This window comes from Atractosteus spatula, chromosome 13 (assembly GCF_055471065.1).
Source record: "Atractosteus spatula isolate fAtrSpa1 chromosome 13, fAtrSpa1.hap1, whole genome shotgun sequence".
Lineage (NCBI taxonomy): Eukaryota > Metazoa > Chordata > Actinopteri > Semionotiformes > Lepisosteidae > Atractosteus > Atractosteus spatula.
Window position 1 is genome coordinate 19,362,324 of NC_142718.1, and position 19,687 is coordinate 19,382,010.

Consider the following 19,687-nt stretch of genomic DNA (forward strand, 5'->3'; position numbering starts at 1 on the left):
ATTGAGTACTAAAGTAGTGTGAATGCCAATTCATTCCCAGAAATTTCTTTACAAAACTGCTTAGACTGTGAAAATCCAAGCAATTATTCCAATGGCTGTTAGAGCTCAAATATGAAATTTACCTTGTGGACCTGGTGCACCTGGCTTGGACTCCACAAAGGAAGATGTTTCAACTCCTGGGTAAGAAAATTAAGGATTAATTAGATCTGTCGTCTATGCCCAATCTTACTTTTAAACATAATCATTGTTTATTACTAGCAAGTAGGCTGCTTTCAAACAAAATAGGGGACCTCAGAGAAAAACAGGAACCATTAATATAAACAGTTTGCTACAGACAATTCTCACAGTGGAATGATGTAAATGTCCTGAGAATTGTACCCCTCATTTATTATTTTACACCATAACTGCTTTATTAAACTCAGCAATGGCCAAAGATGCATGTTTTTTTTTCCCATTTCATTACAGTATATGTTGAAGACTATAGATGGATGGACCTAAAAATCCCAAGTCAAATCATGATTTAGGGCTTACTCTGAAAATAACATACATACTGTATCTCTGCACTACATAATTAAAGAAGAACAACCTCTTTAAATGCTTATTTCAGTAATACAGTATAGTAAAGGAAGTACAATATGAATTAGATGTTCAGGTTATTCAGTATTATTGTACTAGGATACTGTATGAAGGTAAGGGTTCCCTCAGCAGATCTACATGTGGATGATTTGTTCATTAGATAGAGGACATTTTCCTTTATCATTCATATAATTGTGTGAAACCATCTCTGGTATTATCCATAGTCCTTAAACCAAGATGACAGCATTTGCAAGGCTCGGGGCTATGTTAGCAATGTCCTGAGCACATAGCTAATTTGATAAATTAGATATTTAATGAGAGGTAAGACAATGAGTATCACTTCTAAAAGTAAGCAATGTTTTCAGGGTCCTGTACGGTCCCTTTGTTAAGTGAAATTTGAGGTAAAAGGGCTGGGAAAAGTATTTCTATTTAAAAGCACTTACTTTACATTACACCAAAAAGCTGCTGATTTTATATAAAAGCTGCAATTTTACATTTACCCATATGAGGGAGCTATTAGCCCATTCAGCATATAACAGCTCATTAACAGCAGTGTCCTTCAAAATGGAAACGCAACAGCACAAGAAAAATTCCATTCTAGCACAGTTGATTGCTGACAACAAATTGGTCTGAGGTTCTTATTCAGCTGTTTCTGGAAAGTCAGGTTACCATCTTTGAAATCATGTCCAGGTAGCTTGTTCTAGCCTCCCACAACCCATTATGTTAAAAGGTATGTCTAGTTTTGAATTTATTTTCAAAGCTGTTTCTTAGTCTTTAGAACAGCCAGTGCATCCCCCTGTAGTCCTCTCTCATGAAGAGATTTGATTCTTTTAGCATGTCAAGAGTAGGCATTTCCCTTAAGCCCAGAAATGTATGTAGTTATTCTTCTGATTCACTGATTCCAAAGCAGCAATAACTGTTTGGAATATGATGGTCAAAATTGTAGGCAAATTTCTGAATGAGGTCTTACTACTGAATTCTAAAATTGGAATACATCAATTGCTTTGAATTTAACAAATAACAGCCAAATAACACAATGCATCCCAACAATGTTTTCATTTTTATTGCTTCCTCCAACAGTCAAGATGATGTACTGTAGATAATATGTCAACATAAACATCATTTGTGTATATTTTTCTCTTTAGTTTGATTATATTATTGTGAAGTGCATTGAGATAATATACCATGAAAGGTGCTATATAAAATAAAGTTTATTATTAAGCAGATTATAAAACTCAGTGTGTTTCCCATCATATATTTAAAGTTTATGTTTTTGCTATCTGCATGCAACACTCTGCACTTGCCTACATTAAATAATTGCCAGGTGTTGAACTGTCTTTTCTTTAAATGTCTTTTTGAATTTTATTTGCAGCTTCTACAGTGTTTGATAATCCTCCCGTTTTACTAGCATCTGTGCATTTGTCTAGTTTACTAGCCATGTCAGGACATAAATTTCATTTATATAAATTAAAAGCAGCAGTGGTTTTAATTCAGATACCTGTCATATTCCTCAAAATGCATCACCCCAAATTAAGCATTCATTCTTTATCAGTACTGTAATCAATTTAGAAAAACATTCTCAAAAGCCTACAACTATTCGTTAATATAGTAGTATACATGCTACACCATAATGCTCTGCTTGTATTGCTCAACAGACTCCGTTTGCTTCCAGTTATCATTTCCATAACATTACAAGTCATAGAAATAGCCTAAGCCCCTACAGGAATTGTGACCGTGTTGTGATGGAGTGGTTTCTGTGCCTCAGGGAGCTTAGAACTAAGTTGTTGGGAGATTTGCGCTCCTGATAGGGTTATCCTGACAAATTCATCTAAGGTGAGGGGCCAGACAAAGAATAATCAAAACTATAGTCCTATAATGGTTACATTAAAAACTGAAAGAACTCTACTCAGATCAGGGACACAGGGAAACAGGGACCCCCTCCACCTGCACCTTCCAGAGCCAGGCCTGGGAGTTATGTTTGCCAGTATGCACCTTGTGGCCAGGCTACCCATGTAACCCAGCCAGGCTTAGCCCAAAATGGCTACGTGGACTCGTCATATAGGCTCCCCAAACACAAGGGTGTCAGGTGCAATACCAGTCAGGTGATGGGCATTAGTGGGACAAATCTGGACGTGGCAGTGGGAACTGGCTCTTAGGGTGTGGAGATGTGCAACGTCACTTTACTGGTGGGGAAGGGGCTGGAGCTGGTACACAAGGTTGAAAAGCACCAACAAGCTACAGTCGGTCTTCCCTCTCTAAGCACAGCACTGGCTCTGGAAGCAGATTTCTCAGTCGGGGGTGGTCTCCCTCCTACTCTGCCGCTTTCCCACACGAGAGGCCCCTGGCAGGTGTGGGGATACTCACAAGTTCCTGGCTGGGAGCCATACAGCTGGACTTTGTGCTGGTGGATGACAGGATCGTTTCAATGTGATTATGAGTTTCAGCAAGGGAAACTCTGACTGCTGTTTGTACTTAATATTGTTATACAATTATGTTATACTTAATATTGTTAATACTGTTGTGTGTATGACACACTTAGAGAAGATCTCTGGTGTTTCAATTCTTCTGAAAATTAATAACCATTAGTATTAAGGGAAATAAATAATTGAAGTGTAGCAATCTTAAGTATAAACCATTTCTGAAGCTAGCCTGATTAATTACTCTGAAACATGAAGGGCAAAAAGAATGACACACAAAATCTTATATCCACAGCACAAGCTGCACCATAATTTTTGCACATACAACAGCAAAAGGGTACTACAAGAATCTAATAGTAAACACACGACCAGTACAGCCTTAGCAATAAGACTTAAAGGCTGTGCAAAATATAAATTAAGGAGAAAACCCAAAACAAGAAAGAAGAGAAAAACATTTATCGTGAATACTCACGATTGTTTGTTTCAACACGAACAGGAGTGCGGGCTTGGGAGGTCACTGGGGGCTGTTGTATTGGCCGCATAGATGGAGGTGTTGTCTAAAAAGAGAGGGGATAAATCAGAGACTTACAGAGAGTCTGAACTCTCATTCATCATTTATAATCCAGAATGTTCAAGCTCCTGCATGTCTAACTGTGACAGGTCATTTATGTCTTTGCTGTTTGTCCGTCACCTGATTCAAGCACTTGCACAAAGGGTCAAGGGAGTATGGAATAAGCTACCTGGCTATGTTGTTGAAGCTGATACCCTTCCTAGAAATAGCAGGATGAGATCCTTGAAAAAATAAACAGCCTTCTAATCATTTTCAATTTTTCTTGTTATCTTAATTGCACAATTCAGACATCCTTGCAGCTCCCACTCCAAAAATGCTCGTTAGGGAGAAAGTGAGAATTTGTAACCTCTAGCCCCCCCTTCAACCACGCACTTTCTTCCTTGATGTCTCTTGGTCTCTCTCTTGTAAAAATATCTGTGCATTAAGAGAAGAATGTATCAAAAATGGGAAACAGATGTCTAGTTGTCTAAGACTGGATGTGTAATTTGTATCTTAATTTCCAATAAAAGGAAACTTACCCTTTGCAAGGTCTACAGTTAGGATTTAGTATGTTGCATTTTTGCTAAACATGGCCCTACATTGTAATTGAATACCAAGTTTCATGTTAAGGCCCTATCTTTCAATATCAGTCTGGACAAAAAGATTGAATACACAGTGACAACGATTGGCATGCCTTCCGTGATAGAACACCGTGTATTTTTGCCCTGACTGTTGAAGCTGGCAACAGATTATGGGGCTAGCGGCAGTGAATCTATGCAAAGAATGCAGGCTTCAGTGGGCTCTGAAGCTAATAATAGGTGCAATGCAGGGTGGCTGCCAAGGAACTGCTATTGCGATTCTCCAGGAGACACTTTGGTTAAAACCATTATCAGTGAACTCTCAACCTAGTAATAGTTCCTGCTGACGATGCTGTTTCCTAAGAGAAAGGATCAACCTCTGCTGTAACTAAAGCATAATGTAGCCGGAATGTCCAATGGCTATATTCAGTCTGTTTTCATACAGTATGTGATGACCAAGAAACAGTTTGAAACTATACATGTTCAGCTGATAAAAGCATAGCTGACAATGTATACGGGTAAAGATGACAGGATGTACAAACCTTGCTATTATCATTTCCTTTTCCTTCTTTTGACATTGTTCTGAGGAGCCTTGATCGATAAAGCCAAAGCCTATATACAGGGTTTTAGTAATAAGATAGTAAGAGAAGCTAAGCCACATACTGTACAAGGCACTCTGTAGTATGAATGGTCTCATAAGACACAATTTCCCAATAAGTTTGGTCATAAAAATGCAGTGAAAAGGAATGAAGAATAAACACTTGGGTCTTGGGTCTACTGTGAATGCAGTTACAGTTGGCATGTGTGGGCCAAATAGTTATGGACGTATTAAATATGTAATAAATGTTCCAGTGTGGGAAGTGAAAATTAAATGAATCTCAGTGAGGTATGCGTAACAAACCTCCTACCAAAGCTGCCATGAGATGTCTGTCATGCGTTTAAAATCAAGAATCTGAAACAAAACATTGATTCCACGTTTCTAGTAATCACTGACCATCACTGACCATCTGTTCAGTGCAAGAGCAAGCTGGAAACCTGTTCACAGCAGGAAACACTTATGAAGTAAGAGCAGTGTTAACACTTTAATGTTTGACTCCATATTATTTTTTAAACCTTCAAATATCATGTAGAATAAGACAGCATTTACTCCCAACACCTTTGCAAACAGCACATTTTCACTCATAATCTTAGAAATTGTAAGTTTTCTTTCACATTTTTTCCATAAATGCTCTCAGTAGGGTGCACTCCTTTCTAAAACTGTACATCCATTCTAAAAGTGCTTCAGTAAGAAGATCAGATAGGGAAAATAAGAAGTGTTAAAACCAAAATGCAGGAAACATTTTCTTACTGTTTGCTTTTGTTTCTTTTATTATTCTGTACACTTTAGGTCCAATCCCTGGATTATAATTTGAATTTACACCATTCAAATGACTGTAAAATTAAAGGTATAGCAAAAAAGGACAAATATAAATCAAGAATCAAGAAATTAAACAGTTTTGGACAAAAAAAGTGACACAAAAAACAAAATTTCCACTGCAGATATTTTAAATTTGAAAGAACAAAAACCTCCATATTGCCAAATTTGAAGAAATGAATAGAACATCCAAAGACTGGCTTTAATACTGTAGAAGGTCAACAGGACAATACTTAGCCACCACAACTAAATAAATCAGAGCAATATAAATGTTTGGTAAGAATGGATAAAACAGCTAAATAATAAATTGAAAATACTTACAAAGCTTTAAACTGGAGGATTACAGAAGTGAACTGTAGTTAAAGGTGACACCTGTTTTTTTATAATGGATCACATACACAGATCATTATATTGTGCATCTTGTCTCTAGTTAATTGATAATTACAGTCAGTATTTGTTGTTTTACAGTCAGTTTTTGTCTACAGGGCATAATGAGTAGGTATTTGATCTGAAATGCAATGCTGATGGAATTACAGCTACAAGAAGTATGTCTTGGAAAAGCTCCAATGAATGAAGTGTTAATTTTTTTCTCATTTTTATATTTATGGAAGCTCCCTTCAAACAGAAAATATCACCCTCAATGATGAACAGATTCAGTTAGGCGGTTCAGCTTCACAAAAGCTCTCATGAAAAGCATCTTAATTTCAATAAGAGATCACGTATTTGTCTAAATACTTCAGTGACGCTTTTGATGAGTTTAGACTACAGTGATTATAAGTGATATCAACATAACACACGTCTCATAGAGTAGTCCCAGGAATGTGCATTACTCAGGGCTTGGTAACTTAAACCAAAAAAAGACATACAAGGAAACTGTATGAAAAACCTTACCGTTTCTGTTGGTCTCTCATCACTGCCACTTCCAAAGTCACCAGAGACCTGTCAAAATACATTTTTTGTTGTTGTTTATAACTGATGCTCAGGGTTCAAAAGTGAACCCTCTAATCATGCACAATGTTCAGGTAACAAACAGCATCTTCTGTGTTCTTCATTTTGCATCCTTCTCTCCACCCCAACATCACCTATGTAGTAGCTCCTTGGTTCACTGCACCTAGCTGTGAGGAGATTTGTGTTTTAAATGCTAGTCTGAAGCTACTGCAATATATCAAACTGTCAGTTTCACTGTCACAGTACTGAGAAGTACATTTGTCAGATTAGGATTATGGGAAAGTAGAGACTGTGAAGTAAGTTCTTAAATGATTTTCATGTAAGTTAAATTAGCGAGCATCAAAGCTTTTTTTGGACAGATTAAAAAAGTAACCTGCGTTTAAGGATTCTATCAATACTAATCAGAATGTACATTACAATTGTGCTATTATAATATTTTACCTAATTTTGTGGTTGGTATCCACTAAGAAATATCCAGAATAAGACTATTTAATTGATATGGAGAATATCCATAACTCTACTATGTACAGCTTAAATACTAACTTAAGGACAGTCAAATTTTCTTTGAGAAGCCTATGGGTATTCCCCATAGACTGTAAAACTGTCACACACAAAAAATAAGGAGCATACTGTTTTTTATAAGGTTTCACTTAATTGAATGTTCTACAACTTCAGAAACTGCCTTTTAATCTAAGGTTCATATTATATTTCATTGAATCAACAGTAATGAAGGAAAGAAGGTTTGAAGATGAGACGTTTTTCTGCACACGTGTAACAGAAAGAATCTAAAGTCCTATATCTGTGTGCACCCATGTGTAATCAAAAATCTTTGAAAAAGTCCATCTAAATACTTTTTCTTCTCTGCTGCTTCTAATGTTTTTTTATTATAAAAGTAACTTTTACAGATAATTTGACCGTAATATATTATTTAGCATGAGAATGTATATATGGTACTTTTACTTTTTTATATTTTATGTATAAATGGTACTTTCATCTTAAGATAAAGACTTAATATTCTATCCTCAAAGAAGACATTGAGAAGACAAATCTCTTCCATATCTCCAGTGATAAACAGTATTCCCAGATAATAATTATACACGAGTACTTGAGCAGTAAATGATAAGAAAAGAACAAATAACATATCTCTGACTGCCAAGCATGAGTTTACACTGTTTAAGTGTTCCTGACCTGTTCATCTAGTAACCCCTTAGTTTCTGCCAAGAATGTACTACTGTTAAACACTAATGGAAGTCATATAACATTTCATATTTCATATTTATGAAAAAAGGTTTACGGTATTGTTCAATACTAAAATATATACTGAGGGAAAAAAGAAACGCAACATTTTCTGGAATGAGAATACTATAGTTATAGCTTATGTACTTTCACAAAAAGTTGTTGATTTGTTTTAAGCCCTCTGACCAGCAATACAGCTTGTACAGTGAGGCACTGCAATTTGTCAATCACACAAAAGCTCGTTAGGTGCATTTTTGCCCAACGAGGTCCAGGTGGAACAATGCCTGATCAGGTCACCTTTAAAAAGGCCTTAATTCAAAGCTTAGGTCACTGCAAGAAAAGGGCCACACTTAGTCAGTTTTCTGTGCATTCCATAATGCCTCAAATGTCACCAGAAGCAAGGGAGAGGGCCATTGGCATGTCATGTGCCAGTGTTGCCAGACACTATGGAGTAAGCTGCTCCACTGTGTCCCGACTGTAGAGAAGGTTTCAGCAAACCGGAAGGACAGATGACCGTCCAAGATCTGGTCGCCCTCGAGTGACAACACCAGAGCAGGACTGACACATCAGACTGGTCCATCTGAGAGATCGTTTCAGATCTGCCACCCGTACTGCTGCTGAAACTGCCAGCAGACACAATGCCCACATTAGTGACAGGACAGTGAGGCTCCATGCTGCTGGCCTAAGAGCAAGGGGACCTGTCAGGGGACCTGGCTTGGGCCAGACAGAGGCTGCGATGGACTCATCAGCAGTGGCATCAGGTCCTCTTCACAGCTGAGTCACTTTTCAGCCTGTTCCACACAGACAGGAGGGCCAGAGTGTGGAGGAGGAGGTGTTGCGTTTCTTTTTTCCATCAGTATATACATCTACTATACATGCTGCTTTATTTAATGGACATCACTAGTATGTGCATAAAAACAGCACAGTGCTAGTGATGAAAGCAAAATTTTAAGCTAATTTCTTTAATTCACAAATCAATTATTGTAGCTTAATTTTGATACTTATTACACCTTTAATTCTACTATAATAATGGACAACTCAAAATCATACTTATATGTCTTGACATCATAACCATTTACATATTATTGCAATATAAAAATGTACACACTAACATTACCTTATATATACTGTATTATATATACATAACAACATCGTAAAGTTTAAAAAATGCAGAAATATCCATTCACTTGAGAAAAAAGTTACACATGAGTGCATACTATATATATATTTGCACAAACTAAACCTGACAGTGTGTTTGTATTTAATCTTAAGTCGGTTATTTAAACATTGATTCAAATAACCTGACTTTTTAACCAATGACTCATTTTTCTTAATGGTTCTACTTGTAAAAACCATTGTTATTTTTAGAATGTATGAAAGGGTTGCAGTTTAACAATGCTGTACATTTACACAGTAGTAAATGCCAAAACTGGTAGCATTATATATGATCAAAGTATTTCTTTATATACCAATATTAATCATAATATACTTTCTAATTTTTAACATATTAAAATACATGACAAGTATTTTCACATTTTTTCTCCCCAACTCGGAACCATAGCTACGGCTTTAGCATCGCTCCAGAAATCCAATTGAAACTGTAAAGCAAATGGTCAAGATGCATTTTGGACAAACTGCTTAAAAGAGTATGTTGAGACTTTAAAATTACTTGTTACAATCTGTTTCAGTATTTTGCATTGTAAACTAAGGATGGTCAAAGAAATTACACGTGATTGTCAATAAATATCAGATGTTTTAATTTATGCATGAGAAACTATGCCAATGTTACTTTGATTATTAGTCGTGGTCATTATGTTTGGTACACAAAGGTAGTGTTAAAAAGGTGCTGAGTCACATTTACAAAATATATCCCAATTCATCACTTACTGCATCAGAGTCATCTTCCTCTTCTTCACAAAGTCGTTCAGCAGCACGGGGATCCCCAATCACCTTCAGCTCTGCAATTACACCCTTAAAACAAATGGAAACAGCTGTATGATGAACCTGGTTGTGAGTATTTGGAATAATCACTGCATGAAAAACTAAGTACTAGAAACTGATCTATATACTTACAATAGAAAAGTAGCAACTCTTATGTCAGGGTCTATACTAGTAAATGCAATATACGGTATATAAACTAGAATACAATACATTATTTTGGTGATGCCAACGAATTAAACTTAACTAAAAACAACTCTCATAATCCAGATCTATTTTAAGTTCTATATTTGTATAGCAGGAAGACATAGACAATTTACAGGTCAATAACATGTAAAGACAGAAAAAACATAATTTAAACAACCACTGAAATAATTGAATTTAATTGCAGTTCATATAAATAATTTAAGATGCCCACTGGTTGTAGCTTGCTTTCATTTGCAAAGGTACATATTGTGTTACACAATCTCAAGGCCTTTTCATTTATTTTCTTTAGGAAATGCATCTTATTAAAACCTTCCTTCTGGTCTTGGCAGAACAGAAAACAGGAGAAGACCTGTATGATCTTGTACAGTAAGTGATCAACAGTAATAACTACTGCAAGATTTCACTGGCATTATTTGCAAGTTGTCTTGGTAAAAAGAGTTCTGTTATATTAAAGTTCAGTTCTGTTATAATAGACACTCAAAACAAGGGGCTCTTTCAATTATTTAAACACAAATTCCAGCTTCGTGTAGACTCTTGAATTGGTAGGAGCAGGAATCTGAGTCTTAAAACAGACATGACCCTTCTGTCCCTTACATACTCTGAGCTGAGTTCACAACAGTGTGTTCCATTCATTGTGAATGGGTCTTTATCATTACTTAATTGAATCTTTGTGTGTCTTAATGCTCATTGTATCTAACAGTGAAGACTAAATGACAATCTAGTGCATATTTGCAATGAAAAGCCCTTTTGCAGATGAAACCCACACAATTCACTTTAACCTAAATTGAAGAAAATTCTCAGATGAGTTCTACATTTCTCCTTCTGCTAACCATCTATTGCAAACTGCTGAATGCATATTAAGAGTCCTTTGAATGTCTATTTTAAAAAAGAATGAATCCCTTTGCAAATGTTAAATAACTGAAAGGATACAGAAGACTTGGCCTTTTCAGTAAGGATATGGTCGAAAGCAATGTAGCATAATGGACTGAGTTAAAGGCAACTGCGGATTATTTGATTCATATGATTCATAAACTAAGTCAATACAAAGCAATGTACAGTAACAGGTACAAAACCTATGTGTGCATGGCACAAGTGCATGTACAAAATTTAGAATCGATATGCTCCCTTAAATCCTAAAGAAAACCTTGACCTAATTCCTACATTTGAGTTAAACTGACACGCACTGTACCCCTCTAAATATAATGCAAATCTCTTTATTCATGCAGCTCAATGTTCCACTGTCACCTTGGGATAGCATCCCATACCTAAATAGAGGCAGACTTATTTTCAGTCGGGCATTCAAGAAGCCACAGACAGACATTAGTCAAGACACATTCTTCCAAACCAGAAAAAGTTCAACTGAATCCAAGGCATTTTTATGTGCTCCACTTTTAAGCAAGCAAACGGCTAGCTTTTAGAGAACTCGGCGTGGCTTTACACAAATATCAAAATATAATAGGGCCCCAAACATCTGAGAAATAAATGTCTTAAAATTGATCACTTTCAGATAAATATGCAAAACTGCTCTTTTATTGCAGATATTGCCCTTTACCCACAATTCCACCCACAATATTATATAACCAATAAAATGATAAATTAGCATCTTCCACCTGTATGGGCAACTGATACATCAATAACAAATATGCGTTATTTATTAAGGAATCATTGAATTAAAAAATGTTAATTAACCTTATCAAGAGAAACAAAAATAAATCAAAAGGTCTTGTGAGAAAGAGTTATTGTAAATTGCATTAAATATCCAATGCATAGTTTAGTCAATGCAACCAAGCTATTTGTTACAAATACTAGATGAAATTTCAAAGTTGTCTGAACTCTTTATCTGAATCATAAATAAGCCTCAGTATGACCTACATGTCTTCACAGCTGGTAAAGGTGCTTCAGCCTAAATCACCAGATATGCTCCTGTCAAGCCTGACCCATAAGTGAGATAGGGTGGAGGACATGTGACAAGAATGAAAGACTGCTATGTGGGGCTTCAGAATGCCTTTAGGTAAAAGAGTGTTGGAAAACCAGCCGTGAGAACACAAGCTCTGACAAGAGGGTATCTGGTATTTTTATCATACTGCTGCAAGACAAGGGGCCTGAAATTTCCCACAGAAACTCTACCCTATGACCCAGAGTGTCAATGATATTCTGAAACCTCTACCATTTTTTAGCAGATGATGTGTCATTGAAGAAAAGGGCTAAGGGTTTGCTTCCTCACATCATAAGTTTGATAAAATAATTTGAAAGAATATATATATTTTCCGTGTTTTACTGCTACCAAACTATTTAACGGAGGTTAGATGCCTTTAGAAGGGCTGTTTTTAATGCTCAGAACAGAGGTCAAAGTGGGTGACCCATTAGATTTACAGCAGGAGGTGAACTGAGCAAATTGCTCCCTTGGGTTTAACCAAAAGCAATTAACTTGCATTTTCCCAGTGGGATTTGCATTTCTCTCAAAAGCATTTGTATTTCTAATCAATGGAAGGTAATCTAACTGATTAGGAACCAAGTCTTGAACAGGTTACTGGAGAAAAGGCCTTAGTCTCATTCTTTTTGGTAGCGGATTAGGAATCATAACATCCAATAAATTTTTGTGCATAAGGATGCTGCAGGAAGGAGGACATTTTAAAATGACACATTTGTATTGAATCAGTTTTTCAATTAATAAACAACTCTTCTTTTATGGGCAAACTTAATTTTCTACCCAGATAGAACTCTGAAATCATCAAACTAATTAGAGGAGACAGAGGGTGGGATCCATTTTCTTCATATAACTGTATATCTTATGTTTAGGGCGATATACATTATTAAGTACTATTGATGGCAAAATGGGTAAATGTAGTAAATTGATGAGCCATCAAGATGTTCCAAAGTCAAGATAAACAACATAGGCTTGCTTGACAAGTGCCCTTAGAAATAGCAAACTGGAAAAAAAACACTAGTTGCTCATCAATAACATTACTTAGGATATAAAATGTAAAAATGTTCTACATACTGTATTATGCACTATTTCTATAATTACATAGAAAAGTAAAAATATTAATTGAAACCTGATCCTAATCCTATATGACTTAAAAATGACTACAGATATTCACTTTCAAGCTGATCAAATCTTCCTTGCATCTAATGAAAAAACAATATGGGGAGAGGTAACCAAGTCAGTTACTGCATATATAATGTGGAAGTTATAAAATGCCAGTTGCCCTCTGACAAAGCCAGTCTGACCTGGTAAATTAATTTGTTTATTCAGACCTCAAGCTGGTGTGAAAGCACATTAACATACAGCTTGGTATTCAAGCAAATCACTGACAGAACAATAGCTTACACAAAGCGCGGGATCTTTCTCTTTTTTCAATAATAGGGATGTAAAATCAGTATTAACATACCTCCGAAAAGAACCTTCCTCAATAGCTGTACTAAAAGATCATATGTATGGTTTTATGGTCAGTTTTTCTACGAGAAAAGACCACAAACTGTCTCAGTTACCAAGGCATTAGGGGTCTTACACCCGATAAAATTTTCTGCCTCCTTCACATGCTGCTACAGACAATGTATTGCCAACTGCCAATATGTTGTTCTTTCACTGTACACAGGATCAGATTCAGATCAGGTTTTATTAGTATTTTAGATACCAAACCTTTAACAATGGCGTCAAATGGTTGGGAACATTAAAGTTTGCAATGTTAGATATCAGCCTACCTCTGTTTGAAGCCCTGGTCAAAATGCTTCATATCCACTGAGATTTACATACCATCATTTTCTCATTTGAACCTTTTCAAGATATGCTCCTTTTCAATCTATAATTCCCCAACCTCTCTTTGGAATGCATACTAGGAATTCTCATCATAAGCAATGCGACCACATCATACATTTCAGCTCTGTGTTAAAGATATGTGGCAGCCATATTGTTTCTAAAATTTTATTTTTTAAATGCCTGTGTTTTGTGATCGCTGTCTGATTTCATCCGGACACTCTCTGGTAATCCAATTGAAGATCACTGTCCGGCCACTTCATATAGACTTGAATATTTGCTTTGCACTAGTATTCCAATTTTCAGATTGTATTTTGGTCTCTTGATTAAGCCATTATTTATGACTTGGTGTTTGATTAAAATACTCAAAAAGTCCCAGAAAACATGGTATTCACAATCTTGTAATTATCATCATCCTAAACTCCTTACAGGTTATTTCTCTTTCTCTGCTTTCATTTTTTTTTAGATAAAGGAATTATAGCAGATTTTTATGAGGATAGTCTTACTCACTCCAGGGTTCAAGCTTCTTTCTTTTCTGACTTCACAACAATTGCATTATCTAGTTGATTTTAGGGGTAGAATTCCTGAAGCACATGTTAATATTTGGAAAGGGGGCTTGAAGATTAATACTCAATGATTTTGGAACTTTTTCAACACCAGCAACTTTGAGTTTGAAGTGATAGAACAAATGAAGAAAAAAAAACGTACCAAAAATCTGTCTGGATCAGCTCCTCCAGCTTGTCCAACGAAGACTCCTGCTCCACCTTCCAGTTCCATCTCATCAGGGGAACGCTCAAATCGGACCAGGATGGGATCGGAGTCACACATGCTGTAGAACATTACCTCATCATCTTTCACACTGATGGAAAAACGTGTCCAGCGGTTGGCGAGAGATGGCACGCTGAAACTAGCTGCCTCATAAGAGGTTTGGGATCCAGGCTCAGTGTAGTAAAACTGTACCCTCTGTTTTTCTCCTTGCACCGCAGACAACTTGACCCCCACATACATGATCTGCTGAGAGGCGTCTGTGATGGAGAAAATCACACCTGCCTTTTTGGAGGTTGGCTGAAGGTTAAAGAGGAGGGAAAAGTCCCGATAAAAAGGACTGGGCAAGTGTGCTCTTGCCAGCTGTCCAGTGTTGGAGTCGGGACCAAAGACATAGCCAGGGCTATTGTCAGGGCCAAAGATTTTGGTGATTTGTTCTGGTGGAGGATCACCAATGAGTTGCAGTAATGTAACGCCACTTTCACCTGCAAGACAAAGACCACAAACTATTACTCAAGTCTGAAATATTTACACTGATTGGTGTAAAGGCCAAAGAATTTGTTAGTGAGTTGTTGCTATTCATTTTCAACATATTTTCTAAGCATGTTTTTCAAGGCGTGGCCACGTACATTCAAATGTTTAATGAACGTAAGTCATCTACTGTATCTTAGAGAACAAGATGCATCAACGCTACTCTGGGTGGTCTGGCAGTAAAAAAATAACAAGGAAATCTTTTCACTTAATTCTTGCTTGAGTAAAGTCTACTAATAATACTTAAAGTAGTTTTTTTTGTAACTTGACAGAGAAACAATATAGCCATGAAAAGGTTTCTGTTAATGTGAATTATTTCTTATTTATCTGTTTCTTATTTATCTCTTAAGCACACCAAATACCATATTATTTCTAGTTTAATATGGTTAAATAATTCAAATCTGTTACTGAGATCTGACCTGTGAGCATTCTCATGTAACTGCGGTAACACAGGAAATTCATGTCCGCTGAGTAAAGACATTTATCATCCAAACAGAAGTAAGCTAATGTTATGCAGTAGGTTGCAAGTCAATTAAGCAAAAAAAAAAGGGTTAGAGAAAAAAGGAAAAATGGAAAGTAAGAAAAATCCCAAATCAAAAAACCCCAAGACAGAAACAGGCATAAAGAGATGGATCAAATTATAAATCACTACATTTTTTTAAAACCCAAAGCAGTTTTGCATCTCTGAGAAGTCCCAACATACTGTTTCTTGGAGAAGTACAAGTTAGAACTATCCTATCCCCACTGGTTGGTTTAAAATAACTTCAGTTTAAAATACACAAAGGAACCCTGAGAAAATAAGCACAGTGCTCGCTTGGAAGACAAACTACACAGACATACAGTTTTAATCCAAAACCCCAAACCATTTTTTACCAATATGAAAAAAATGGAATTACAGACAAAACTGATAGGAGAAGCAATTACACTAAATTGTCATTTATAAGTAATATAAAAGGACAGTTTGTGTACTACACTAGTTTATTTTCTTTGAGCTACTTTGGAATTACCCTTCCACTAGGATATGTAATAAACAATGTTCAGCTGATCTAGTGCACGAAGATAATAATAATAATCATTATTATTATTATTATTATTTTAATAAGAGTATTATTTTTAATGCAGTATTTTGAAAGTCAATTTGTGGTTAAGTGTTTTGAACTCCGCCCAGTTTACAAAGTATTTATTTTTTAAAAAATATTTAAAGAAGTTACAATACCATTAGACTTATTTACAGGTTAATGTTCATCAAATGAAAGTTTTGATGAATACACTTTTAACGCTTATATATTTAATGTTTGCATTCGTTAGTGCCTAGGTTAGTGCAATGTTCTTCTCAGCACTCTGATCCTGAAGCCACTCAAGCAGTGAGAAGAGGATTCAAATGCTGTGGTACATAGAATTTTCTTTTGAGAAACAAATACGTTATCCTTTATATAGTACAGTAGAAGTCTGAACTTGTTATCTAATCTAGCATCCAAGACACCACAGAATGTGTTTAAATAATGGCCAAATTGGCCTCTTTCCCTTCAGAAAGGAAAAACAAATGCCACATGAAAACCTATAAAAAGAACATTTCCTGTTTTATATCTGACTGGGATTAAATCCTTTGAGACGATGGACCATTATACACATTGGAAATTGCTCCATTTCAAATTAACAGGCCCACAGAAACTGTACAATCAGTAACTAATTTTTTTTGACTTGCAGAACAAGAACACTACAGGGGTCAGTTTAATTCAATAAAGCTGTCACAACTTTCATAAATTAAGATGACATAAATAGTAGCCAGACCCAAGGCACGAATAAACATTGCTGGAACACTACTGTTTTATCAAAACAACCATGGCAAGGAAAACATTACATTTTCCCAAATGGCACATCTGCTTATAACCCATAACCATAAGACATGCAGCTGTCTTGAAATATCTGTACTTATTTCCTTTCAGTCCGGAGATGAGAGAAAACTATTTCTGTATTTCTGCTAAGATAAATGAACAAGGGTAAAACAAACGGAGTTCAACAAGTTGCGCCAAAAACGTCCACGTTTTTTCCTGTTCACTATACCCCTGATAATCCTACTTGACATCTTAACTAATTATTCTCATCTATCCAATAAACATTTCCTCAATTTCGGAAATACAAGTTAATCTATAATACAGTTTGTAAGCATGGGAAATCCTCATGACAATGTTTTAAATTAGGGGATAAAAATGCCAATTATCAAAAATCAAGCTTTACTGGATCGACACGCTGCCAGTGTAGCTAATCAGGTATTGAGCAGGATTGATATGAGATTATTTTGTATTCCAATGCTGTGTGCTGAAACATTCAACAACACATTTCCTCAGAACAAAATGGTTAGATATAGTGTGCTCCTTAAATCTGGCTAATGCTAGAAGAGGCTACTAATTTGAAAAAAAAGATCACTTTCAAGGATGTTAAGCATTACACGTCACAGTTCAGCTCACCAGTACCTCTATTGCGACTTTTTCCTGTTCACATTGAGCTCTGGAACCTTGTGAAGTTACAAATTCTGAACTGGTGACAACAACACTCTACTGTAAATTAATAAATATGGGATTAATAAGCCCAGTTATATGGATGTAGTTTGAATATGTCAAGAAAAATAGCTCAGTTTCCAAAAGATGTTTATACTTAGTCATTGTTTTATACCTTAATCATTCCAAAAATGACAGTAAAGAACAAGACACAAGGAAAAGCAGACAAATTTGAATTGAACTTGAACCTTCTTCAAGTGTGAGGAGACAAAGAATCCAATGGTTTAGTTCCCTTGGCTTTTCACAAGGAAAGCCAATCTTACAGTAGATACACCTCCCACAGAGGTGATGCCACCATCCAAATAGTTGTGTGCATGGCCATGACAGAGCAATTACTGTTGAGCAGGGGTCACCATCTCTGCTGCTGGAGAGCTCTTATCCTACCGTTTACTGTATATAGTAATAGACACCAATTACATCACTTTCTAAAGATCTAGAACAAATTAATTGTAATCTATCAAAAGGGTGTTTTTTTAATGATGTGTTTTAGAGGTCATTAACAATGACAATCTGAAGATCATTTGGCCAGTAACAGCTCCCTTAAATGAACAAATTAGTTTGCTCTGCCTCGATGTAAGGCAACACGGCATACAGTACAGATAGATGCTTTGCTGCAAATAATACAGAATTTAATGGAGTTTTTATCTAATAGTTTCTTTAAAGACCACAGTGGAATGAGAATAATCTCTAGGCAGTGAATGAATTTAAAACTGCAATGACAACAATCACACAGAAGTCTCTTCCTGTGTGGCTTTCTGCAGCTTAAGGACTATTATAATTTACTAGAACATGCTAGGAAAAGGCCTGTTGTGACTTGCAAAAAAAAACAAAACTCCCTGAAATAAACTTTGAGCTATAATTTAGTTGACTTTGTACCAACCATTTGAGCTCTAATAAATAAAAGTTCCTGATATGGTACTAAGATTAACAACAGGGGAATATTAATATTTTTGAGAAAATATCTTAGTCATTATAGATTTCTTTTTTTTCCATTGAGTCCTTTTTGTGTTTTTCATATCATGTGAAGCATTAACTACTAGGCAGATTACACACAATTTCTGTAATGAATGGAATTTTCCTGCATTTCCAGAACACAAATAGGTTTAAAGATCACATTACTACAGATGGTAGCATACAGTAACAGCTTACACTGCTGTGCTGTGTTCTTGCCAAGGTTCTGCATGTTTTCTTGTTATCATCATAAGATACACATGTATTTTAAACATTCCAGCTTCTCAACAGGACACAGTTAATCTACTACACATTCCAGGCGTGTATTTGTTACAGTTACATTTCAAACATGGCAGTTTTGATTTCTATAATCCTAAACACATCAGTTTAGATCTGGGCTGATTTCCATACATCAATTGCATGTACTGTTGTTATGGTATTGTGTGTGTGTTTAATAAATTCTAAGAAACTGTTCAAAAGATAACCTTTTTCATAGTATGTTATATGATCTCTAATATCCAAGCTCTTTAAGGTTCATTTTAAAGGATATGTTTTTAATATTGATAGGCACGGTGATTAGTGCCTCTTTTCAATTCCTGGGGTGCTATTTGTGTGGAGTTTGCATGTTCTTCCATGCTGACACTGGTTTCCTCCAGGTGCTCCAGTTTCCTTCCAAAGTACAAAGACATGCTGGTAGGCAGATGGGTCTCTATAAAAAAAAGTGGACTTGGTGTGAGTGTGTTTGTGTCTCTGTGTACTCTGTGATGGGCTGGCCTCCTTTCCAGGGTGTATCCCACCTTGCACCCAATGCTTCCTGGGATATGGGATACGTGATACTTCAAATAAGTGGTTATTGAAAGTGATGTGGTGTTTTTCATACTTGAAAATACCCAGAGTTTGTAAGGCCACATCCTCAGCAAAAGTAATAAAGATATAAATAGTGCTAACAACTCCTTTTTAGGAGTTAAAGGGTAAAAGATCTTGGGAAAATTAAATCACATGTAATATCTGATAGTAGTTAAACATTTAGCTTGTAGCTAAAGTACACTTGTTTCTAAAATTATTCTGTTAGTACAGCATAATTAAAAACAGACCAACAATTTCAAACTAAAATCTTTTAAGACGGAATTTAAGATTTTAAGATTATAAGACCCAGTTCCTGAATTTATGCTTTACTCTATAATGATGCACATTTAAAATCTGAAGTATTTTTTTCTTTAAATTTCTTCACTTCTGGTAAATATTCTTTCAGAGAAAGATA

General features: G+C 35.9%; 1 protein-coding gene across 3 annotated transcripts in view; it reads right to left on the reverse strand.

Annotated features, from left to right (window-relative positions):
- col18a1b (collagen type XVIII alpha 1 chain b) overlaps positions 1-19,687 on the reverse strand; it is a 138,818-nt gene that overhangs the window by 38,063 nt on the left and 81,068 nt on the right. For all 3 annotated transcript variants that reach the window (XM_088930048.1, XM_088930047.1, XM_088930046.1), the window contains 5 exons: positions 14,330-14,871; positions 9,607-9,690; positions 6,427-6,474; positions 3,466-3,550; positions 123-176 (listed from right to left, as the gene is read on the reverse strand). In XM_088930048.1, coding sequence (XP_088786174.1) covers positions 123-176; positions 3,466-3,550; positions 6,427-6,474; positions 9,607-9,690; positions 14,330-14,871 — 813 coding nt within the window. The remainder of the gene's footprint in view (positions 1-122; positions 177-3,465; positions 3,551-6,426; positions 6,475-9,606; positions 9,691-14,329; positions 14,872-19,687) is intronic.